The sequence below is a fragment of the Hirundo rustica genome, chromosome 21, assembly GCF_015227805.2.
Source record: "Hirundo rustica isolate bHirRus1 chromosome 21, bHirRus1.pri.v3, whole genome shotgun sequence".
NCBI classification, from domain to species: Eukaryota; Metazoa; Chordata; class Aves; order Passeriformes; family Hirundinidae; genus Hirundo; species Hirundo rustica.
In genome coordinates this window covers 5,766,247-5,791,884 of record NC_053470.1, presented here as the reverse complement: position 1 = coordinate 5,791,884, position 25,638 = coordinate 5,766,247, and the positions used below count along the sequence as shown (strand labels likewise).

General features: G+C 46.3%; 1 protein-coding gene and 1 long non-coding RNA gene across 7 annotated transcripts; one reads left to right on the top strand and one right to left on the bottom strand.

Annotated features, from left to right (window-relative positions):
• On the bottom strand, window positions 1-4,475 carry SLITRK2 (SLIT and NTRK like family member 2). Of its 2 annotated transcripts, none has more exons than XM_040084239.1 (2): window positions 4,410-4,475; window positions 1-3,489 (listed from the first exon to the last, which is right to left on the bottom strand). In XM_040084239.1, the coding sequence occupies exon 2, from the start codon at window positions 3,444-3,446 to the stop codon at window positions 876-878; it is 2,571 nt and encodes an 856-aa protein (XP_039940173.1). In that variant the 5' UTR covers window positions 3,447-3,489; window positions 4,410-4,475; the 3' UTR covers window positions 1-875. The 2 variants fall into 2 exon arrangements, with proteins under 2 accessions (XP_039940173.1, XP_039940172.1); XM_040084238.1 differs by lacking the exon at window positions 4,410-4,475 and adding an exon at window positions 3,935-4,057.
• On the top strand, window positions 4,291-23,107 carry LOC120762146 (uncharacterized). 5 transcript variants are annotated; one of them, XR_005703840.1, is made up of 8 exons: window positions 4,291-4,392; window positions 6,900-6,957; window positions 16,331-16,362; window positions 17,735-19,968; window positions 20,413-20,585; window positions 20,955-21,104; window positions 21,442-21,521; window positions 21,864-23,107. It is a non-coding gene; the product is annotated as an uncharacterized LOC120762146 (long non-coding RNA). The 5 variants fall into 5 exon arrangements; XR_005703837.1 differs by lacking the exon at window positions 6,900-6,957 and having other exon boundaries at window positions 4,301-4,392; window positions 17,146-19,968; XR_005703839.1 differs by lacking the exon at window positions 6,900-6,957 and having other exon boundaries at window positions 4,311-4,392.
• Window positions 23,108-25,638: the final 2,531 nt, after the last annotated feature.

Below are 25,638 nucleotides of genomic sequence, written 5' to 3'. Positions count from 1 at the left end.
TTGTGTTAAACATCTTTTATTAATGAGCTGTTATTCCCGGCTGAGGCATTTGATAACCTCTAGTCCATTGCTAAATCCTTCCAGTTGATATCAGTGAGTCACTCTAAACAAACCTAGAGGGAAAAAAATACCCCAATAATTTACATTTGAGTCTGTAAGGTCCTAGAACTAGAGTCATTTAAAGAAGGGCAGCTTTCCTATAAATCAAACCTTCTGATTTAATGCAGCTGACATATAGATCTATTTTACAATTTTTTTTTTAATTTCAAAAATACAACACATTAAAATAGGTTCAATTTATCAAAGCTAAGAGCAACAATTAAGTAATAATGTACTTAAAGTGCAAAGGCACTTTAACACAAAAAAGTGACGCCCAGTGGCTATAGTTGGTAATTGAAACAGCAGTACTGTATATTATTATTTACAAAAGAAAGTCACAGTCCAGGAAAAAAAGAAAAAAAAAAAAAAAAAAAAGATCTTTGGAGATCTTCTACATAATACATTAAGTTTCCATTTTGAAATGAAAAGGAAAAAAAAAACAACAGAAACCCCAAAGAACCCCTTCCTCATTTCTTTCAAAATCAAAAAGAATTATGCAAGATCCATTACAGAAAGATACATTTGCAATGACAGTTCCTAGAGAAGGGTCAAAAGGAGAGAGACGTAGAAATAACTTAAAGGGAACGTTGTAAAAGCAACACCACATCCCTGCTGTGCTGCAAGGGTTCCTTTTCTCTCTCACTCCTTCTCTGATTTAAAAAAAGTGGAAATGTTGGGGATGCGACAGATGACAGCAGTACTGAGTTCAGACCCAAAGAAATGTGATGCTGAGCTCATTTAAAAAAAAAATTTCCTTTTGTCTCCCACCTCCCCCCTCACAGCTGACTGATTGCAGTTTGTTTTTCCAGAACTTCGAGGTAGTCTGGTTCTGTTTGTAGCTTTCCTTGGAGTAAAGGATGCTCAGGTTTAGACTGTTCTGCAAAATATTTCCTGGGAGTTCCATATAAAACAGTTTTATTTATCCTGTCCTGGTTTTGGCGTCTGGATTCATATGAAGGGGCAAACTGCCTTTTGGGTAAGGTACAAAAGTTATAATGAACTAATCCCCCGGTGGGGAGTTCCTTGACCCTTTCTGCAATATTTTGATACAGCAGCTCTGGTTCCCTTGGTGAGGACTGCTTTTCCAGTAATTCAGCTGCACTGATGGTAAATGCAAGACCGGTGGGGTCTTCTTTTTTGTGGTCGAGGCTGCTGTAGCTAAACTCATGGAGATTCCTGTAATAGGCAACTGGGTCCCCTTCCTTCTGCATGTAGATTGGGTTTTGGCACATCTGTCCAACAGGAGGGGGGATGTAGTTATAAACATGTCCTTCAGTTTTATCGTGGGTCTCGGTGTTGTAAGACCCATACTGGAGCTGAAATGAGCTAATATCTACGTTGTTGGCACTGCTGGGCATGCTCTGCACCCCCTTCCGGCGCTTCAGCACGAAGACAAACAGACCTGCCCCAAAACAAACTGACAAAATAAACACAACCAGCAAGCCTAGGATTAGGACGGAGAGCGGGACTTCAGTGTGTAATTCTGGGTAGGAGCTGGGCGAGACACCGAGGTGGGGGGTATCTGTGTTCTGGTTCATGGAGAGGACAGAAGAATCTGCCAGGTTGGGGTTCTCTGGGCATATGGCTTCTTTGCTCAGAAATTTCAGATGCTCTCCAGAGTGCTTGGTGGGAGACTCGCAGATGACTTCATTGATAACCACGGGGGGATTGGACTGCTGGTTGTTCTGGTCAGTGACCTTCTCTATCCAGTTCCTCAGCCCCAGGATGTCACACGTGCAGTCCCAAGGGTTCTCCTGGAGGTCTATCTGAATCAGAGCCGAGAGCTGGTCCAAGACTCCTCTCACAGGCAGGTGTGAGAAGTGGTTGTTTCTAAGGTTGAGCCTGGTGAGGGAAGTGCCTCCAAAGACATTATCAGGCAAGGATCTGAGCAGGTTGTTATTGAGAAACAGCAGATGAAGATTACTCAGAGCATCAAATGTGCGTGGCAGGATCTCCTTGATGACATTGTACTCTAGGTAGAGGTACTGCAGGCTGTGCAGCCCTTCAAACATGGAGCGGTACAGAACCTCAAGGTAGTTGCCATTAAGATAAAGCCTGCGTAAACTTGTGAGGTTTGTAAAGGCACCTTCTTGTATCACGGCAATTCTGTTATTCCCCAGGTGTAGCAAATCCAGAGAGCTGTACTCTGCCAGGTCGGTTCTGTAAATGACCTGCAGATAGTTACTGGTCAGGTAGAGTTTCTTTGGACTGGTTGGCCTGGGGTGGAGATCGGAGATGTTGCTTATCTTTTTCTCCTGGCAGTTAACGTTCAGGCCATTATCTGAGCTCTGGGACGTACAGATGCAGCCAGCTGGGCAGGTGATGGGCACAGGAGACTTGGTCTGGTAAACCATGATAGGTCCAAATATTTGTCTGTCTTTTGACACAGAGACACGGGGGGTGGGGCGGTTCCTAGTTTTGGGTGGCTGGCTGGCTTTTGGGGCCCTGGTGGGATTGATGGCAGAGTTGGCTGTGGGCGATAGCCTCGAGATGTGCGGGTCTGAGAGGACAGGGTGCTTTTCCCTCTGGCTTGAATCGCTGGAGCTTTTCCTAGGGCAGAGATCTTGCCTGGTGAGCTGGGTCACGTCTTTCCCGTGGAGCCTGAAGGGGGTTTCACAGACTATCTCACCCACAAACACGGTGATGGTGTCCAGCCAGGCCTTGAGTGGCAGCAAGTCGCAGGTGCAGTTCCAAGGGTTTTCCTCCAGCTGGATCTCCATGATGCCTCCAATGTGCTCCAGCACGCCAGCAAAAGGCATCATCTTCAGCCTGTTCCCCCGCAGGTCCAGGTGAGTGAGGAGCACAAAGCGGAAGACATTGCTGGGCAGGGACAGCAGGAGGTTGTCATTGAGGATCAGCACCTTGAGCTTGTTCAGCTTGCTGAACGCCCCCGCCTCGATGGCACTGATGTAATTGTAATCGGCCTGCAGGTACTCCAGACTCTCCAAGCCCAGGAAGGTGTCTTCCTTCAGCACTTCCAGCTTGTTGTTGTTGAGGTGCAGCCTCTTGAGGGTGCGGAGGCCGCTGAAGGCGCCCGTGCGGATCTCCTGCATGTCGTTGTTGCCCAGGTGCAGGGTCACGGCGTTGGAATAGTTGACGAACTCATTGGGGAACAGGCGGGTCAGTGCGTTCCCATTGAGAAACAGCTGATAGATCTTGGACGGGGGCGGCAGGAGGAGGCTGACGGTTGTAAATCCCTTGTTTTCACAATTAATGTTCAGCACGTTCTCCTTCTCCTCGCAAGGGCAGCGGCTCTTGCTGCAAATGTCTTTGGCAGGTTTGCGACTCTCTGTCCACGAGATCCCAGCCACTGTTAACAAACTGAGCAACCAAGCACCCTTCAGCATCTTTATGCGCCGTCGGTCCCCGCTTTGGTACCTACAGTCAAACCTTTTGAGACAGGTGAGGAGAGAAAGAAGAAATCCCCAGTGAACACGGCGGGGTTCACAGAGGCTGCACGGCGAGAGCGAAAGCAGGTCGGAAGGCTGCGGGGGAAGGGGAGCTGCAAGGCAGCGACTTCCAAACTCCTCTGGAATCCCCCCCCTCCTCCTTCTCCTCCTCCCTCCTTCTCCTCTCGGCAAGCGCCTGCGGAGCTGCTGCGGGGGAAGCCCCGTGCGGGAGCTCCCCGAACCCCGCTCCCTAGCGCTGGGCTCTCCTCCCGATCCCCCTCCCTCCGCTCGATCCCCCGGCGGCCGCCGGCACCGCCAACCCGACCCCGCTGCCCGTCCGGGGCCGGGGCGCGCCCGGCTGCCGGTGCCTGCCGGCATCTCCAACCGGGGGGCACGAGGGCCGACGGCAAACCCGGCAAACCCTCCCGGGCCCCCCGCTCTCCTACCTGCTCTCGGGGCTCCCGAGGGGGCAGTGCGGGCAGTGGCCGAGAGCCGCCGCGCCCCGGGAGCCAGGAGCCCGGCGGCGAGCGGCATCGCCCGCTCACGGCTCAGCAGGAGCCCAGCGGGGCACCGCCGTCCCGTCCCCGTCCCGTCCCCGTCCCGTCCCCTCCCGGGCGCGGCTGTGCGGTGCTGTGTGCGCGGCTGTGTGCGGAGCTGTGCGCGGAGCTGTGCGCGCCGCTCCGCTTTTGCCGGGTGCCCCGCTCGGAGCCGCGCTGACGTCAGCCGGGGGCGGGGGGGACACGTTTTTCCCAGCCCCCCTGTCCCGGTCCCCGTCCCCGTTCCCCCCTCCTCCCTGCGCGGCTCTGGCAGCCGGCTCCGCTCCTGGCTCGGCTGCTCTTCGCGGGAGCGCTCTGACAGCACCTGCAGGACAGCGCGGGCACTCGGAGCCGGGAAGGGGAATAAGGTAACGAGCGGATTTACCTGGGTCCGGAGAAATCTTGGCCCCGAGTCCCTGAATCCGCGCCCTGAGAGAGCAAGTGAAGCAGCCTGTTGGGAGGCAGCCGGCCGGCAGGCGCGCACGCACCGCGCACACACGCGCACCCACCGCACAGAGACGCGCACGGCCCGCACACATCCTCCGCACACGCCGCACGGGCGCGCACACCGCACACCGCACACTGCACATCGCACATCACACACCGCACACCGCACACCGCACATTGTACACCGCACACCTCACACCGCACATCACACACCGCACACCTCACACCGCACACCGCACATCGCACATTGTACACCGCATATCACACACTGCACATCTCACACCGCACACCCCACATCGCACACCGCACATCATGCACCCCGCACTGCACATCACACACTGCACATCTCACACCGCACACCGCACATCTCACACCGCACACCGCACATCGCACATCGCACATTGTACACCGCATATCCCACACTGCACACCGCACATCTCACACCGCACATCTCACACCGCACATCACACACTCCACATCACGCACCGCATATCTCACATCGCACACCGCACACCGCACATCGCATCGCTCACATTGCACACTCTGCCTCTCGGAGCAGCGGTGCTGCCATCAGCGCGGATCCCCCGCCCCGCCCGGAGCAGCCTCCTTCCCAAACCGCCGTGCCGAGCTGTGCCCGGCACTCTGGTGCCGTACACGTTCAGGGAAGTTCAACACCTGCCGTCAGACCGGGTTAGGCAGGGGCAGCTCCCAGCCTCGATCCCTGCAGCCCGAGTACTGAGCACCAGATTTAACCGCGTCCAACACCATCATTCCCGGGCTGGGTTAGCCCCACTGCCCCACCGAAATGTTGTGCTGTAGCGTTCGGCTGCCTTGAAAAAGAACAAGGTGTTGGGTCTGGGTTCTCGTGACTTTGTTTGAGCTCCGTGCTCTGGGCACACATCTGTGTGATGGGAAGGGATGGCTGCTGCTGAGCTCTGTCTGAAGGTAAAACTTTGGGTTCACACTGCGGGGAGGGGACAAAAAGGCACTCGACAGGGAATTCTTAAAGTGCTAGCAGGGCAGGGTGCATTATTGCCAGAATCTTATAGGCTACTATACTCACTTTACTCAGTCTCTAGAATGTAAAGGTTTGCTGCCAAAAGAGTTCTTGGAATTGGCAAAAGTGGTGCTGTCATCTCGTGGTGTTCTTTAGCCGTTGTGTATCAGAGCCCACATTTTAGGAGCAGCAGAAATTCTACTGTCTATTCTTATCTCTCTCCTGAGGCTGGAAAAGGTAACATCCTGCAGCAGCCAGCACAGATGCCTTTGCAGTGCTCCTGGACAGGAATAGTGCTGGAGTTGGAGCTTGGGATTGAAGCAGTTGCAGCTTCCCTGTCTGAAACTTGGAGAGGCTGTGACAAGAGCGGGAGCATCCCACACTGGAGCACGCTCTTGGTGTGGTGCTGTGTGAATTTCAAGCAGGTTGGGATTCTGAAATGCACTCAGGGCTGCTCCATTCTGTCTCTCCTTATCCAGCTGAATTCAGGAGCAAAAATTGCTCAGATCAGGAAAGATGCGTGTTGTATATCTGCTGCTCTACAACACTAATACATTAGCAGCCAGATTATCATTCTGGGAGATTTTTTGCTTGTTTCCTGCTCTAAACATGAGGATATTGTGTTTGGGGAGCAAAATTGGACTAGTTACAGGCTGTTGCAAATCCTTTTTTCAGCTCTAACACACTCTGGGGGCATGAGCCTAAAAAGAGAGGGTACAAGGAGACCCAGGCTGATTTTTTTTGTTGTTGTTTTATTGTTTTCAGAAGGGAGCATATTCACACACACACCTGGCCCACACTGGCACCACACAGGGGCTGCTGTAACCTCCCTTCACCACATCTCACCTGAGCAGCCCAGCCCAGCACTGCCGGCTCTCACAGCGATGAAAAACTCAATCCAAAGCACTTTCCCCTCATCTCACAGCTCCTGTTTGTTTTATGCCCACGAGTTCCAGCCAGGTGCAGCTTTCTGGTGAGCAAGGACCACGTCCTGGAGCTGCACTGTCCCACTCTCCTGTGTTTACTGATAGGGAGGAAATGTGTTTGTGGCACTGCTGCTGCTGCCGTGGAAGGGAGAGCGTACGCGTGGCGTGCCTCAGCAGTAATTACCAGATTCATGTGGGATGGAGGGAACAGCATGTTAGGGGATTGCAACAGCAATAAGACACAGAGATGATACTGATTCTATTACACTGCAAATGCATGCATATAATAACCGTGGTTGGAGGAGGAGGAACAAGGATTTAAAAAAAAAAAAAAAAATATATATATATATAATAGCTTCAGCTTTTTATTTAGGAACAAAGCCCTGATTTCTCAGCACGCCTGAAGTGTTTTATAATCCCTTCAATTAAAACCAGAGTATAAAAGAACAGCTTTTTTTCCTCCGCCTGTTTTACAGCCTTTTTTTATTTTATATGTTGAATGCAGGAGCATTTCCAGCCTGTGACTATCTGGGAGCCTCCAGGGATGGAAGGCCAGGAGGCAGGTTGGTACAGCAGCCCACAAAGGCTTGGGGAAACTCAAGGTTATGCCTGATTTTAAGCATTGTGGAGGTCCCAAATATTTAGCTCTGTTCCCTCATGTTCCTTTTGGTGCAAAGTTATGAGGACTGAGTACAGATTCATAGATTATGAGGCTAAATAGAACCATTGTGGCTTTTGGGTCTTGCATAACCCAAGCCATCAGCTAAAGTGGAATTAATTCCTGTTCAAACGAGATCATAGTTCATAGGAAAAAGAAAAAAAAAAAAAAAAAATGGAACCCAATAACTTATCCAGGCATATTTTAACAACTGCCTATGGTGAAAATCTGCCATCGAGTTCAGTAAATTGGTTTGGTAAACCAATAGGCTTCATTCTCCACAGGTTAAAAAAAAAAAAAAAAAAAAAAAAAAAGGGCTTTTTTTACAGCTCTGCATCTAACAGTCTTCAGTTTGAAATGTTTATCCTTGTAATATCCTTGTCTGCTGGCTTAAGAACTCTTAATTATCCCCAACCTGTCTCCCATGGGGACACTCCCAGACTGCTGCAGAGCAAGTATGAGCTGAATTCTTGCCTGGTGCCAGCCTTAACCTGCTTCAAAATGGTCTGTGCTGCTCCACACACACCAGCACAGCTCTGGGCTCCGGCTCGCTCCTGAAGCCACCACTTTATCTGTCTGCTGGCAGGGGAAAATAAAGCCAGGCCACAGCAGGAAGCATAAGCACATAAAACTTGGCACAGATCATTACCCTTCCTGCCTAGTGCACATCATGCTGTTGTCCTTCTGGGAGAGTAAATATCAAGGAGCAGGAAAAGTCTGGAAAAAATGTGGAGATGATTTTCTTTCTCCACGTTGTATCTGCAGGTGGATGCTAAACTTACACATCTTTACCTAGAGGTTTTTCTGGCTTTGCTTCTCCGTATATAAGGGAAGGAAAGAGCATATCCACCAAGCCTTATGGAATAAAGAAATGAAGGCAGCAAGAAACAAAGCAAAAACTCAATTGGATGGAGGGCAGGATACGAGTTTTACTGATCATTAGAATCTATTAAGGTAGCCTGGATGCTGCTGGCAAGTAGAGAAGGGTTTATTCACATAGTATAAGTAGGAGCCAATATTGATTTCTGTGAACGCAACGTGATGGCTGGTGCAGTTAAACAATGGGAATTTCTAAATTTAGGTATTTACTGATCTCATATGTTCCTCATCCCGTAATCCTGAACTGCTTTTGAGATGCCTGCTCCATGGAGGCTTTTAGGGTTCTGAGATAATCATCTCTGCTCTCCAGCAAGTACCTTGTATTCTTGTGTATGTGTGTGTCTCTTTGTAGCTGGAGACATTCTACTTCCATAACTATGCCATTTTTGGGTGCCTTTCCTATACTGTAAAGTGGATTTTTGGGCCTCACTTAAAAGGAATTCTTAAGGAAATAAACAGTTTCCAGATTTAGCAGCTAATATGCAAAATACTGTTGTAACCCACGGTTTTATCTCATCCAGCAGCACTGGGAAGTGCTGTATGGGACAGGGTGAAGCAGGAGTCTCTGGCTTCCACTTTCTTTGGGCAAGGGAGGAGCAGGGGGTGGTGAAGGAGGGTGGGCAGGAGAGGCAGGGAGGAAGGAGCAGGCAGACCGTGCCCGGTGTCCATCCCTGCCCCCGGGGCTGCCCAGCAGCAGCTGGATGGAGCCACACGTGCCGAGAGAGGCAGAGGAGGGAGGGAGGGAGGGAGGGAAGGAGGGAAGGAGACCTTTGGGATGGAGCCTCGGTGGAAGGAGAGCTGCTGGATGAGCCAGCTGAGGGCAGAGGGGCACTCCAGGCTGGCTGGTGCCTGCTGAGTTTCCCTGTGCTGGCAGTCAGGGGTTGCCTGTGCCCTCAGCTGGGAGGGGTTTCTCTGGTTTCCAGCTGCAATTTTTAGCTCCATTTCTCCCACCCATGCAAGCATATGGAGAGCTGGCCTACTTCAGAGTGCTGTGCACTGACACTTCATGGCTACCTATTGTATAAATGGAAAGATTTAATGAGCTATGACTTAAAATCAGCGTGCTTTCTAACTCTTCCCTCAGTTTTTGCTTCCTGCAAGGACTCAGACCTTGGCCAATTTTTGAGACCCGTTATCTAACTGCAACATAATTTTTATTTTTTTTTTTTGCAAGGATACTCGGTCACGATTTGTTTCAATATATCTGGGGTAATCTGTTTTATATCAGATTCTACCCTGGTGGTACAAACTGCAGCAGCAGAGCTACCAGTTTCTGATTTTTTGTATCATTAATCCTGACTGTCTTAAGGAGAGAATTCAGTGTGTTACAATGGCAGTAATATTGGTTTCAGCAGGAAATGTGATAGAGAAGCTGTCTGTCAGAGAGCATCCCTGGCAGCCCGTGCTTTGGGGATACTGACAGACTCACCACTGCAATTAAGAACTGATCATTAGTTTAGATTTAGCCCAGTTTTTTTTTTCTTTCTTTCTTGCCTAGAAAAGCAAATATCCACTCCCCTGCTACACTCACACCTTTTATCACAGGGCCCAGCAAAGCACTGCGAGTCAATTAATATTTATGGATGTCTTCATCCTATTCAGGAGAGTAGTAAGTCTGATCCAAAGCCCTTTGGTGTCAGAGAAGGACTCTGACTGATTTCAGTGGGATTTGGAGCAGATCTTTGAACAAATGCTCAGCTTCAAAGCCTGCACTTAGGTTTTATTGAGTGGTTTAAATATTTTTGGAAGTGCTTTGTTTCATCGTGTCAATGGGTCTTTTCTCTGATAGCAACAACGAGATGAATCTTCCTGATGGTAGATATTCTGTGCTGGCATTGCCGAGCAACAAGAACGAAATAAAAAAAAAAAAAAAGAAGAAGAAAAGAGAAGTGTGGGGTTTTATTTTCCCATCTTTAAAACCACAATGGATCTATGATTTATTGTGCCCCAGATGTGTGTCTACATTAATTTCTACCACTACCCTTTACAAGCACAATTTTTCAGATTTCCTCAGAGTCATAATCCATGTTTTATATGCCGTGAATGTTTTTTAACTAGAAATGACCCATCATGCAAGCACAAGTACACACAAGTGGTTTTTGTGATTTGGAGAGCCTTGTTTAAATTATTGTGTCTTCTTGCCTTCCTTCAGTGGACAGGGGGCTCATATTTGCATAATGCAGTTGTTGTATGAGCATGATGAACGTTCACTGTTGAATGTCTGGTGAGCTGATGTGAGAAGTTTCTTCCCTCTAGTTTTTAGTAGTAAAAGAAACATAATGAAACCTCTCCCTCTCATTATTTTTATGGCAGTGAAGTTGAAAGAATACAGATTCCACTGTGCTAATGGCATATCTAGAAATATGTGAGGAGCAGGAGCAATGGGTGAAATTCAGTCCTGGGCAGAGGGCCAGCCTAGAGTGATTCATCATGAAAGCCCCCAATTAAGACCTCAAAACAGGGCTTAAGTGAGACTTCAGTGCCCTATGGCTTTCTGCAATAGTGGGAGAAAGTTCCTCCAAATGAATTATTCATCATAAATAATGCATTCTATTAGTTTAGCCTATTTTTCTTGATTCCTTGAATTTATTTAATTGAAATTACTCACCAAATAATTTCTATGAATAATCATGGCCTGGGGATTATTTTTGAGCAGTTCACGGTGAGCATTTCATATTCCACATTCAGAATGAGAGCTGTGTCATCGAGTTGTCATTATGCACAGAGGTCACATAGTTCTGGTTTCTCTTCAGAAAAAAAAGGAAAAAAAAAAAAGGTGAGATGAGTAGAAAAGAAAACAGCATTTTTTCAGACCCCAAGTGCCCCCAAAAATTCCTTCCATTAAGTTCATTCCATGAGATGTTTGTGAACGGTTGCCCACTGGGTAATCACTGGCTTTTGTTTTTCACCTGGCTTTTGTTTTTCACCTTGGTTTCTAAGAGGAACGGGATTCTGCGTGTGCACAGGGTGTGTGCACGTCTGGCTGGCAGTCAAGGTCCCCCCACCTTCACAAAGGTTGGGAGCCAGATCTGCTGGAAGGTGCTGCTGTGAGGGATTTTAGATTCCCACTTCTTTAGTGGATAAGGGGCTGAGGATGGGAGATTTCAGCCTGGCTGAGCTGGAGCTCATTTCCCTCATTTCAGTGCTGGGCTGGGCACCGGCAGCCAGGAGGGAGTGCGGAATTCATGGATAATTCGTGGATAATTCACCACTGTGAGGGGTTTGGCTGCTGCTGAGCAGTGTTCCCACAGCTTCAGGGCTGTCTCTCCAACATCCTCCCCTCACTGGTGGGCTGGGGAGGAGGAGGAGGAGGAGGAGGCTCTGGTCTTGGGGACAAGCACACAGCCAGGGCAGCTGACCCCAGCTGGGATACCCCAGACCATCCGCTCAGCACTAGAAGCTAAGAGAAGGAGAGGATGACATTTGTTACAAGGATGTTTGTTTTCTGGAGCCACCACAAATAAGGACACACATCCCAGGAAGTGGGGGGACAGCACCTGCTGGGAATAAATCTTTTGTTTCCCTTTGCTTCCACGAGCAGCCCGTCACTTTGCTTTATTAAACTGCCTTTATCTTGACCCACAAGTTTTCCCAAGGATGAAAAAGTTAATTCTCTGAGAATTAAATGCTTCAATTTTTGAGCAGAGAAAAACATTCCCTGCTTCTCTGCAGTCTTTTCCACATCACTCTAGCCAGAAACTTCTCTGTCTCTGAGCAGTAATAATTTACCTGAAAAATACCCTGTAATGTTTGTCTTGTGGAGGCTGGTTGTACACATGCTGACTTTGAAGCATGATGTATAACTGCAAGTGGCATGAAAAGAAATTGATGAGACAATTAGAACTTGTGAGAATGGTGGCTGCATTAATTTGTCGGGGAGAATCACTTAAGAAGTGTTTCAAATTCCACAGAAACCTTAACAGTTATTTGGCATCTGAAGTAGCTCCCCTGAGTTGTTATTGCACAGAACACAACATAAATATACATAAAATCCTGACCTAGGCTTCAGCCACACACAGATCTCCCTCTGGCTTCATGGGGCCAGGATTCCAGCTGACTTCTGCCCTGGGGAGTTACACACAAGCACACAAATCCTGAGTGTCTAGTACAACATTTTATGGTGAGATGGAGGTGCTTGGGTAGGAAATAGGCATTCTCACAATCTCCTGTGTCATTGGTCAAACTCTACAGTGGTCAAACTCTGATGGTGTTTAAATCTGCTTGATGTCAACATTTTTAACATCGCTGTTTACCTGCCTTTGGAGTTGTTTCCTGGCTGTCCTCAGAACCATCTCTGCCTTGATAGGCTCATTCCAGAAATACGCCAAACACGCACACTGACGGGAAGGGCAAGAGGAAGGGAAGGAATCAGTGATCCCATGTATCAGTATTCCAGTAAGAATAGTACCTCTGCTGTACTGCAGTCGTCCAGCTCTGGATGCTGAAGGTATTTAGTCACCTGCTTTCCAGCCTAGGTGCCAGGGGGTGGCAGGGGACACCCGAACCTGTGGAATACTCGCTGGATGAGCGTGCGCCCAACTGCTGCACTGCAGGGACCCTGCTCTTTGTGTGGTGCCTTTCCAGCCCATGAGGTTCCATGGGAAGTGGAGCGGCTCTGGCCTCGATATGAAGTGTGTGCATGCATTCCGTAGCTCTTGTGGCATTTCCAAAGCACAGAACTTTTAACAACTGCCCATCCTTTATATGGCCTCTTTTTTACCATCTATTAGTCTTTCTTCCTGTAAAGCAATAAAACCCTTTGCACAGCAGGAGATTTTTATGTCCACTGTGTGCCTGAGCAGCAAGTAAAGCTGGGAGGAGAAGAGGACAGCTCAGTCAGCCTCGGTAATAACTGTGGCCTGGAATCTGGAAAATCCATTTGCACACATATTTGCTCAGGGTGTTTTTTGCTTTACAGCCGCTACACTGGTAAGCATTTGAGGTTTCTGATTAGAGATATTGTTGATTTTGAGGACAGAGGTGCTTGGCTTTATTGTTTCTAGCTGGTGTTACTGATGCACTTAGAATTTTAGGAAGCTGAGGTCCCTCCTTTGCATGGATTTACTTATGTCCGGTGGTCCAGATCATCTCAAGTAAAAGCACTTCAGTACCTTCCTTTTTAGGGATGCATCTTTCAGAAACCTCTCTTGCCTTACAACAACTACTTTTGTCTTTTGTTAACTTTTTTTGTACTAATACAAATACCCAAATTATCTTTTCTTTTGGCAGAATACTTAAACATCAGCAGCTAACAGGTGTCATTCAGCAAATCACGCTGTAGCAGAATCGGGCTCATGGCACATGCATTGCACCTATGAGTTTCTCACTCCAAAAAAAAAAGATTTTTAGTTGTTATTTTTTTATCCTTTCAAATTTGTATTCAGCATTAGTATTTTGGTACTGAGGGGACATCTGATAACATGAGTCATGAACCAGCCCTCATTGTTGTATTGTTAGTTGCTTTGCTTATCTCTTTCTTTCTCCTCTAGGGTGCCAGTATAACTGTGAGGAGGGGTCATATCATTTTTGTTCCATTGTTTAAGAGCTTTTGTAATATGAAGGCTTAGATCTAGAATTATAACCGTGTGGGATGCTGTATGCACGAGCAGAATGACAGCGCTTGCCAGGTAGCTCACAACCATGCGTTGAGAATTTCGCTGTTTTTTTGAACTCAGTGTGGGCATAAAGGTGCAGCTGTCTCCAAAAGACAGGTACAATTAGATTGACGACTTGTATGCCGGGCTTCTTGTTGGTGTCACCTAAACTTGCTGAAATGCAAGGTTGCCACTCCCTCCCTTCTTCCATTCTCTGAAACGAGGCTTATACTGGAAACGCTGACAAGACCCTTATCATCTGAGATGACACCATGCACAGCTTTAAATACTGGTTATAAATGTTAATGCCTTATCTGAATGATATTTTTTCCACATGTAGGCAGCTCGGGATAGAGTCTCAGTAATAAATTTAACGAGTTCAGGGGGAAGACGCAGTATGCTTATGTGAGTATTATAATGATTGGCATTTTTGCAAACAGCATATGATAAGTGGTGCAATTTTATTTTCAAAGTTTAATCAATAGAGAGCTCTTTGATGTTGCCACGTACTTTGCAAATAGATGCTTCCTTGGGATGACAGCAAAACAACTTCTGTTGCATCGTGTGTTTACGGTTAGGGTTTAATCAATCTGCTTTAGTGATTGCCATAAATTTTGATTTTCCAAAAATTAAATAGGGGCTGTAAAACAATTATGCTTCATGGTGGCATCCTCTTGCTGCTAGCCTGGGTCATCTGGCTTCACAATGTTGAAAAGGACGCAAAGTCCATCACTGTGCCAGTAACAAGAGCATGGGCTGTGTACCAGTTTATTATCACTTGTTGTAAACCCACACCAGCTGTTGCAGAGGAAATTGAGGTGGATCTTCAAGAGCTTATGAAGGACTTTATGATTGTCTTGTGTTAGCTTTTGGGGATGAGTTTCCTGCCAGATAAGAGGAGGCAGAAATTGCCCCCACATTACACCGCGGCCTCTGCTGTAATTTTGATCCACGTGGGCTCGCAGAAGTGGCTGAAGCTCCTTCTAAGTGAGCACAGTAATCCAAACCCCCAGAGTGGCTCCTTCAGTGAGCCCCAGCACCAGCACTGGAGCTCTTCAGGGAGGCTGAGAGGAGCAGAGCATCCCTGGCTTTTCTATGGGACACTTCAAACCAGCACGGGGGGTTTTGGGGGATTTTCACGGCTCTGGGTGAGCTTTGCTCTTGCTGAGCACAGTGGCTGTGTCTCTTTAATTCTTGGGAGCAATAGCCCTGGAAGGCCGAGGCTGGGAGATCATTTCACAAGCATTTGAAGGCTGACCATGTCCACATGGGGCTGTGGTGCCAGCCCAGCTTGTCCTCCCTTTTACAGCAGGTATTCACGCCTGCCCCACAGGAGCAGTCCCAGGGAAGCCTGCCTGGAGCAGTGTTAAGGATTTATTGGATGTGGCAGCAGAAGGACACACACCAGGAACTGGAGATAACCTTTGGCAGGGAATTCTCTCCGTCACTTTCATCCTCCCTGTTAAAAAATATAGTAACTAGTAGGGATGTGGGAAAGGAGGAAGTTTCAGGTGCTTTAACCTGGATGTAGCAGAGTGCCACGAGCGCTGAGGCAGAACCCCCAGAGATGGCAGTGGCAGATCTGTGCCAGGCACCACTGCAGGGAATGACCCAGTGGGATCCTGATCTCAGCACAGAAATTCCTCCAGAGCCACGAGGGGTTTTGGCAGGCTGACAGCAGCGTAAGATCAGGGGGTGTGTGTGCTCTGCATACCTGATGAGTTGATCTAGATGCCTGCAAAAAAAAAAAAAAAAAAAAAAAAAAAAAAAAAAAAAAAAAAGGTCTTTGGGCATTCATTTTTAACACTTTTTATTTGCAACAAGAAGACACTGTTCCAACATCGAGATACTGCAGCTTCAGCTGGAGTTCCACTTATGTCCATACAAAGATTCGTGAGAGTGTCCTAGAGAGAGCAAAGGGCTTTTACTCCTTTTTATACCATTTTGTTTTGTGATATGTGTGTGTGCAGATATATACACGTAAGTATTTCATATTTTTGTTTAAATAACAGATGTTTTGCTTCTCTGTCCCCTAACCAACATCAGTTGCTGTGCTGCCTTTGTAAATGTGCTGTAATGGCTGATTCTTTTGCATCCTTTGTGCTATCTTTGCTCATGCTGAATAGCAGCTGACACGTTAATTGGGATGGCTGAGCTCAGTGCATTTGGAATTGGACACTTTTCAGTGCAAAGAGAGGGTACCACAGACTGACTCTTCTGCCTTTATCCTCAATCAAAACCCCATTAAATCAGACCTATAGTTTGTAACAAGGGACATTCTCCTTGCACTGAAATCCATGGGAAAGGCTGGGGACTCTGTTTTTAAGGTTAATTATGTCCTGAAAAGAATTAACTGGATTTGTTTTCTCTATATTTTTTCTACTATTTTTTAAAAAAACCCTTTTTAATTACCTTCATCTTTGCTGACATATTCAGATACACTTTTTTACATTTTGTGTCCTTTTGAGTTTATTAAAAGCCATTTTGATAGACAGATTCTAATTTCCATTTTAAATAAAATGAGAGTAGTGTTGCACATTTTGTTAAAATTTAGGCGTCAGATATTACTATATATTAATGTGAGTTTTACAGTTAATCTTTATTTTTGTTTAACTGACTGCTAACACTATTCACTGTTTAAGCACTAAATGCGAATTTGGTTTTCAGTTGGCTACTCTGTTTGGAAAATAAAGGAACAAATAGTTTAGGGCATGACCATGCAAAAATGATCATGCCCTAAACTTTGGTGGGGGTGGAAGTTACAAAACCCTTTTTTTATTTTATTTTATTTTATTTTATTTTCAGGTTCCCATTTATGAATCTGCGGATCCAGAAAGGTAAATACTCTCCTTTTGAACTGTCCTTTGAGGGTTGATTTCGGCTGCATGAAAACATGTTTCTGTATCGATATGACAACAATAATTAAGTGACCTGCCTGTGGGCCAGCAAAAAAACATCCCCTCTGTGCCCCCAAAGAGGGTTTCCAAAGGCTGCCTAACACTGCCACATAGAAAATCTCCTTGTAGAAGACCATTCAAGGTTCGAGGCAGGAGAAAACTCTTGGCTGGAGTCAGTCTCATAACTTTCTTCTTTTTGTTACTGAAAATAGAGCTATTTATCATGCTTACCCTTCAGTGTCAATATACTTGAAGAATGGAATGTGTTGTAGGAGGGAGGAGGGCGATATCATCTTGTTCTTTCACTCAATTTTGGATGAATTGATTTTACAGGGGAGTAAATTTGTATTTGTAGTCCTCCCTCCCCATTCCAGGTTTCCTTGTGCTGAGTTCACTTCCAGCCCTTTCTCCCACACTCCTTCAGAAAATAGCTGGGTTCTCAGTTATTTCCAGCAAAAATTCAGTTCTCTTAACCCTTAGCAATAATCCAGGCAGGAGGGGGTTTGAGCACGCTCAAGAAAGGCCCTGTAATTTCAGCATAATAACATGGCTCTTCTCATTCTAATGGTGTTCCTTGCTCCTTGTTAGATTAAAGAAGTTTTCTGTGACTTTTTTGCTGTTGCTGTACAACACACTTCAGTCACGAAATGTTCTCCATGGATTGCAGGATTTTCTTCTTGATTCTTTTCTTCTGTTCTTATGATCTCTTTCTTCTCATCTTAGCTCTGGCTCTTGCTTTTGTATCTGCTGTACTGAATTTAAAATTCTTGGGAAGAGTTAGAATGAACAGAGACCTGCGAGACAGGCTTCTGATCAATCATGTCACACCAAAAAATATTAATAAAAAATAGCAGTCAGACGGGAAGAGGCTCAGAGGAGGAAGTGCTGTGGGAATGCTGAAGAAAAGGGGGGTTGACTCCAGTTTCAGAGCCTGGTTTGGAGATTTCACTCTTCTGTCATGACTGAACCCCCCAAACTCCCCTCAAAGCTACAGTGTGGTGATTCCAAACTGGGAAAAGGCAAGCAAGTAGAAACTACTGTGAGAACACAGGTCCCTGCATTTTTCTTGATGTTTCAGATCTCTATTCACATGACCACCCAGTGGGTTCAGCACCAATGACCCACTGGAGGTGCAGCGTGAATGAAACCGCACAGTCAGTCAAGTTTAGCTTCAGAAATCACTGGGACCATTACTGGATCTTGGAGTTTGACTTGTCCTTCCCAGCTGTGTGCCACTCTTAGGAAATACACTGAGGCATTTCACGCCTGCTGTCACCCAAGAGCTCTTCCATACAGCCTCATTTGTCTTCAGGCATCCCAGAACATCTGGAGAGTCGCTGATTTCAGCCAGCGTGCGGAACAGTCTCCAGTCTTGGCATTCCTGCTCTCGTGGCTTTGGGGTGCTGCGGTGGCAAAGCAAGCAGGAATCAGTGGACACAAACAGCCACAAACAGATCAACTGGAGGCACAGAGCACTGAGGTAGGCGTGCTCACAATTAACTGGTGAATTTTAATGGGAGCTGAGTCGCGGATTCCCTCTGTGGCTTTGGAATTGCCAACAAAAAAAAGTGTTTGGTTTATTTGACATTCAGTGCAGAACTACATTTGGTATCTCTGCTCAGGAACCTTGACCATGGCTCAGAAGGCCCTTGCCCTGAGCAGGGAAACCACAGAATGGGGTGATCACTGCTCCAAGTGTAACTACCTAGTGAAAGAGTTTCCTTGATGGCATTGGTAGCAGCACGCAAAAGCACAAACCCAATCTCCTTTGAAGGACAATTTGTTTTTTACAGATGTTGGAAAACGGATTAGTTGTTTGTTGTTTGGATTCCATACAGGGGAGTGTCTGATAACGAGTTGCTTTTTATGCAAAGGAAGTCAAGATGCTTCATGTGATTGCTTAGAGTCAGAAGAAAGCTGCATTAACAGACCTTAGCAAGCCCTGTAAAAAGCACCTAAAGCCGCCCTTTTCTGGCACCTCCGGAAAGCAGTATTTTACCTTGCTAACTGGCAAAATGCCATCTGAGCAGACCAGCTGAGGCAGGCAGACAAATACCGTGGCTGGGTTCATCGAATGTGTTTGCTGAGGGCAAATCTCCTGGAAGGCAGTGGAACAGAGGTGCTGCGTCCCGAGGTTCTGAGGCTGTCACCTGCTAATTGGATAGACTGTCTCTGCCTTAGTGCTGATCAGAGTTAATGCCCAAGATCAAAAGATAGCTCAATGAAGATAAATTTGCAGCATGAGGGAATTTGCCATGTGTTTAAGTTACTGAAATACAGAATAAGCAGGGCACTGGTATTACATAGGTGTGTGTAAGGGTATTACATAGGTGTGTGTGTCTGAACAGCTGGGCATAGGGTTTAAAGAAAAATTAAGTGTCCTAATTTGTGTTTGAAGTTATAAGCTCTTCCCAATATATTAACACTCCTCCCTCAAATTCTCTTGAAACTGTCCCACATCCCTAGAACATACTATAGGATTTTCTGATTGCTGTGGAATCTCTCCACCACCGTAAGATATTGTAAAACTGTTTATAAGCTGTGGCAAAGCTGGTTCTGCAGGCAATATTCTGTGATACAGGGAACTCCGACTGCAAAAAAACCCCAGAGGAACTCCTGCCACAGAGGTGTAGGAACGGGGAAGCACGGTGCTTGGGGTACTATTCCTCCTTTTACAGTAGTCAGCAACGTTTTGCAAATCCCTTTCTTGCTATTCAGACACTTTGGGATATAAGGCAGGTGAAGGCTTTTGCAGCAGAGTGAAATCTAACCTGGAATCATGGGGGAGCTTTATTTAAACCAGGTGTATGGACACACACAACTTCCTATGCCGAAAATCTCCCTTTTCACCCATATGCAAAGGAAGTTTTTCTCTAAATTTGGAGCCAATGCACTTTGCCTGCATGTGCTACACCTTCAGGGCATCAAACACTGATCAGGCTGGGGGGGACTGGAACTTTCTGCTGCAGAACATTCTGGTGGGGTGTAAGACAATGAGGAAACTGATTCTGCTGGGGAGGTCTGCACAAGTAGTGCTCACCATCCTCTGAAGGGCAGAAGAATGGTCATGCAGAGGATGAGAGCCACTGTTTGAGGTAGATAGAGCCAAGCTGGGGTCCACCAGGAGCATTCTGTGGTGTGTGTGTGTTCTGCTGCTTCATTAACAACACTCGCTGTGCCTCCAGTGCTCTGAGCCTTGATGTCCTGTGAGCGTGATGATGCTTTCAGTTTTTTGCTTCATCTTCTTCGTCCTGGTCAGAGACACTGACCACAGTGTCACCCACCATGGGCTGCCTCTGGTCCTGACCTGCTGTCAGCTGGCTCGTCACCTGCCCCAAGGCACCGACATCTCACATCCAAGGAATCTCTTCACCCTCCGTGTCCTGTCCTGCACTTCCTGAAGAGCTGGATCCATCCATGGCAGCGCTCATGGCAGCTGACCACTGCCCTCCCTTCCCACAGCCTCGTGCCCCACCCTGCTGTGATTCCAGCGAGGTCACAGCCCATCCCTGAACCTTTGTCTACATTGCTCTACTACAAATTCAGGTAAAAGCCTCCTGTGCATCCCCTGCAGTGTACAGGCACTCACTGGGGGTCACTGTGAGCCACCCTGAACCAGCTTGGACCTTCAGCAAAGGTGAACTTTGCCCCCTGTCCAGACCCTCCTGTGCAGACCCTCCTGTCCAGCAGGGCAGGTGCAACAGAGGTCAACCAGCCCCAGAAGGAATTCTTTACCTGCACAGCCCCTCTGAAGCAGCTGACATCGAGGGGCAGAGGCTTTCTCAGCGGCTCACGCTCCTGCCCCAGCACTCTGGTTGTGCTGCCAGGTGTGTGAGCGCCGCTGCCTGCTGGTGTGCTGTTCTCAGGTGCACCCGGAGCACGGAATTTACAGAACCGTGACCTGTGCCCTCAGAGCAGCGCTCATTAGCAGCAGGCTCAGCCCTTGGCTCTGCCTGGTGCATACTAAAGACTTGTTTTTCATCCTTGCAGGCCATGGGAACTGTCCCCACGTGCCGTGGTCTCAGCCATTCCTCCCGTGGGGTGCTCGGGGCAGCGCCCAGGGGACCTCGGAAGCTTTGCTGGGTCACAGGTGATCCCACGAACAAGGGGGGAAAAAAGGAACTATCACTTGTTCAGAGCCCTGTGCACAGGATTTATGATAAGTAAGATTTTGCTGTGTTTTTTTTATTTTTTTCCTCTTAGTGTGCTTTTCCATAAGTCCTCTGCTGCCTCGGGCTGAGACAGGCTGCCCTTTATGCTTCAGGCGATATGATGCTATGGAGCTGGCAGCCTTCCTTTTTCCCAGCCCCACACTAAATGCAGGGCAAGCAGGCAGGGGGAAATAAATCTGAGAATGGAGAAGGTTGTGCTGTTCTAGTTTCCCTTCCCCTCTCTCCTGCCTGCTCTTTTCCTCAGGTCTTTTGCTCTGCCATAAATGCAGGTAAATGCCTCCAGTCCCGACGAGCAAAATGAAGAGAGCCACGGGCTCAGGCAGTGTGTATCTACTCTAATTTCTCTTTTCTTTCTTCTAGTAATCCAGACAAGTCCTGCATGTTTTCTGCTCCATTCTTTGGGTCAAGAGCACACTGGTTAATAGCCAATTATTTCGTGCCCTAAGGAAATGTTGGGAAAGAAGTTCCTGGGAAGAGTCAACTTGTTTTAGGAAATGAGACTAATATTCAGTAAGTGAGATATTTCCCTTTGCTCTCCTTTGCAATACTGCCCCATCTCAGCACAAGGCTGAATTTATGGCTGTAATAGCTGTGATTCACACAAAGCATAATTGTTTCCCAGAGTTGCTTTTTTGGTTTTGGGTTTTTTTTTTTTTTTTTTTTTGTTTCTCACAAAAAGTGAAGTTTTAGCCAGGACACTGTAGCAAAAATTTCAGTTAGATAATTAAATTCTGCTTATTGAAAATTTCCCTTTTAAATTCTGTCCCAAACTACTGTGGTATTTTTTTTTAAATTTTTATTTTTGCTTTGAGCACTTTTAACAGGTGAATTTACTTTAAATTCACAGCTTTCCAAATTCTGAAGCCTGCTGAAATTTTCCTTGACTGCCTAAGCCAGAATGTGCAGTTCCAGCTGAGGTATCTAAAGGTACATTTTTCCATGTTTAACCGTTTTTTGTATTCTTGTTTAGGCACAACTCATATAGACTCAGCCTATGACTAGCAGGAGGAAACAAAATTATTTACATAGGAAAAGCAAGCATTATTTACAACTATTTTTTCTTTTTAGTAACGAGTAGCATAGAGCATGAATAAACTCAATTTGTGTATTTTACATGTACAAAGTGAAAAAATAAGCTGAAAGATAATCTGAGGCGACCAGCCTGGAACAGCAACCCAGAACAGATGATCCACAGTATAAACGACTTCAATTTCTTTTTTTTTTTTTAATTTACTTGCGCTACTTTATTATTGTTTATTCCTTTGATAGATGGCATTTAATTTCCCTTTGAGAGCTTCAGGATGAGTGTTCGATGCTAATGGTTGGAATTCACTCCTGGGCAGAAAGCCAGCGTGCCACAGCCATGTTCCAGAGATGCCCTCCAAGCTGTGTTTAAGTGGCCTTCTGTTGCCCTTGGGGTATGTTTTACACAGGAAACTTCCAGCCTAATGCAGGCCTGCAGCTCACTTGCTGGAGCAAGAGGAAGATGCCTTGCCCTCTCTCCTGTTCTCTCCAGCAAGAAAATCAAATTATTGGATTACAGGCCCTTCGATTGTGCTCGGCGCAAAATAGTTCCAAATCCCGCTGCGCCGGGGACCTTTGAGATGAGATGTGAATGGATAAAGAAAACAAGTGTATTAAATTGGTCTGATATGTCAATAGTGTGCTGTTACCTGATGGAGTGAAATGGCAGTGACTGCTCTTCTAAACAGCCTGCTGTAGGTAAGACATCTGCTGCAAGACTGGACGCACAAAAAAAACCCCCAGCAAACCCATAAACCAAAAAAGCTCACCCACAGGAGCCTACTAAAGGTATAAATTAATGCAGATTTTCTTTCCTTGTTTATTTTTTATTTCTGGAAAAGAAAATCAAAGCAAACAGATCGATCTTGTGCAGGGTTAAAATTGCAATTACCCGGGGATCTATGCAGTACATGAAATACTGGGGCTAACAGATTAGAACCTGACTGCTTTGTTCTACATATACCTTCATATGCATTGGCTTGAACTTTGAATTTCCTGCTTTCTGCCATTTTTGGTACCTTCACATGTGTTCTGTGCATTTATTTAGGGCTAATTCCTATTTGTTACAGCGTATTTTTAAGGCGTGATATCAGCTAAGAGTGGGAGAAGCATCTAATGGATTTTAAACTTCATTACTGTTGTAATTTTTGTGCATATTCACACATACATATCACCATCCAAATGTCACTCAATTGTGCAGAATAAATAGATCCACAGGAAAGTGTAGGTGAGGTAAATTTGTGCACATTTCAAAGCAGAAAAAACTTCTTTAACAGCCAAGAATTCGATTCTTCCATCTTATACCAGGCTGGTTTCTCTACAAGTTTCTTGTTAAAGTTGTTATCTTACTGTTCTTTTGTATTTATGTGTCCATAGAGCAATAAATAGCTATTGAAACACAGTTGTCACTGTCACTGTGTTTGAATTTCTTTCACCCCACTGTGTCTGAATTTCTTCCACCCCACAGTTTGGATGAATTCAGGGTAGCTGAATTGTGTGCAAGTGAAATTCTTTGCTGGCCGAATCTGTGAGCACGTATTCTAATGGTTTGGGTTTCAAACAGAGCCTCCAAAACTGACTAATAAAATGCACATTAAACTAGAGGCTGAGCTATATTTTTGTAGCTCGTTGAGATTCCGGCACATATTGGTATTCATGAGATAATAAATGTGGAATGGGTTTTGATGCTTACCCACCTGAACATTTCTGAGTTAAAAAAAATAAAAGAGATTGATAGACAACGCCTTCTCTCTTTTACAACTAATAAGCTTCTAGTTCATTAAGTTATTACATGCCATTCCTCATCTGACAAATGGAATCCATAATTCAGTTTTTCCCGGAGTTGCACATTCTTTAAGTCTACGGACTAAATCACCAGAGCACATTTTGTCAATAAAGCTTCTGTTTGGTGGGGGAAGGAGGGGGCAGTTAAGTAAAGTAATATGAAATGCAGTCCGTTCTTTGTGTCAGAGGTCATTTATTTGCTTCAATATTGCTTTTATTCTATTTATACATTCACCAAGTGGTGATCACTATGGAAGGCCCATGGTTACTCACTGCATTATATTTAAAACGCTTTATTTTGTTGCAGGCTCTTACACTTGGAAATCTTTGGCGCTATCTTGAGAAGTAAAGTGTCTCTTTGCAATGAGTCCTTGACAATGTATTAGTTCAGCTCCTCATTTACTGAGGGATAAAGGCTTTCTTCTGTGAGCACTGGGAAAGCCACAGAGGCAAACAAAAACCCAGCCATGTTCTGCAGCCCTGAACCAAAAGGCTTGTCACTTCCTGAGCCAGAACTGCCCAGAGCAGATGCAGGCAGCCAGTGACACCTTCAGCATGGAAAGTTATGTGGGACTAATTCGTGTCCTAGACCGAGTTTCCAGCACAGCTCTTCCCACCAGGGCTTGGAGAGGGATTGCTGTGCTCTGTGCTGAGTATAAAATATGGTTTCTGTTTGTAGAAAATACAACCTGGTGTAAAACGCTTGCCTAGGGAGTGGGATGGAGTGGTCCAGGCTCTTCGCAGCTTGCAGTGACTTAAACCCATTTTTGCTGTCCAGAGAAACGGGCAATCACGGTGAGAGAAAAGCAGTGTGCCCTGCCTTGCCAGGCCTGGCATTAGGGGGGATGCTCTGCTGAGGGTCCCCCGAGGTTGTGGCTGATGTACCCCCTGGGACAGCGCTCCCTAAGGAGGGGGTGAGGGCTGGGAGGGGTGCAGGGCTGCCCTGCACTTCTGTTTTGGGGTGGGGTGCGGTAAGTACTGCATTACCTCTCTTGGGGAGGTGTTGTTCTACCCCTAGAGAAGCTCAGAACCTGCCTTCTCCCCTCCTCTCCCCCTGTTCTGATTAAATCCTGCCCTTCTCCTTGCAGTGGAAATGAGCAGCTGTGAGCAGTCGCCATTTTCACCAGAGGCAGAAGAAGACACTCTGTTCCCTGCCCCAAGGTGTCCCAGGGGGTGTATGGTTCAATTTCTGCAGGCAGACAGAAATCAGTGTCACCTCTACAGGTGAATGAAAGTCAGGGTTAGTCTGAATAAGGAGAGGAATGAAGGAGGAATGAGCAGGAATGTTCAAACTGCACGCTACTGGGAGGAGGTGTTGAGTAACCTTTTAACCAGCCCAGATGTGCCCAAAATGCTCTGAACCTGTGTTATCGTACTTTAATACGGGCTAGTGCTTCTCATTATATTTTTAGTTAACAAATACAGGGGGGATGGTTGCACCTGAGGGACGGTGGTGTCCTTGCAAAGCACTGTTTTAAAATGAAATGTTGTAACGTGGTGCTAAGACAACAGCCTGATGGGGTTACTGCTCGTGACAATTACTGACTGTGAATTATAAATGAGAGAACAATGGGGAACATTATTGTAATGAAAAATGTAATAAAGGAAGGGAAGCCAGAGGTCTCTGATTGATCCTTTCCCCGGAGATCACTCAGAGCTGCTCTCATGCTGAGAAATCCTTCTTTGAAGAAGATGCAGTTCCAGTGTGTTCAGTCCATGCAGTGGTTCCTGACAGCCACAGCAGGGCAGGCACCTCCAGACACACACTGGTGCTCGCTCCTGGGCTTCAAACCCTGCTCAGGATAGATCCTGACTTCCCAAAGTGGGAATTCTGCTGCTGAGGCTGTATTAGTGCCCTTAGCTAACCTCTGAAAGGAAGGCTCTCCACACCACCGTGGAAGTTAGTCAACAATCCCTTACCAAAGCACTCATAAAATCTGATTTTTCTAGGTAGCTGAGTAATGAAATGTTCAGTATTCCGATGGAGTTCCTTTACCCACTGTCACTTTTGTCTGTGACTGTAGCCTGTGTGATTTCATTAGCCATTTATTACTCTTGTACCTGATTCATAAAAAAATAGCAGAAAACTGAAAACATTGGAAATATTCCCAAGGACCAGAAAAGCAGACTGGTAGCTGTGGGTCTTCTGTAACTGCTGACACGTCTTGAGAGGCCCTTACACTGAATTTATCCTGGACTTTTGAGCTCTTGCTTTATGTTTAAATAAATAAATAAA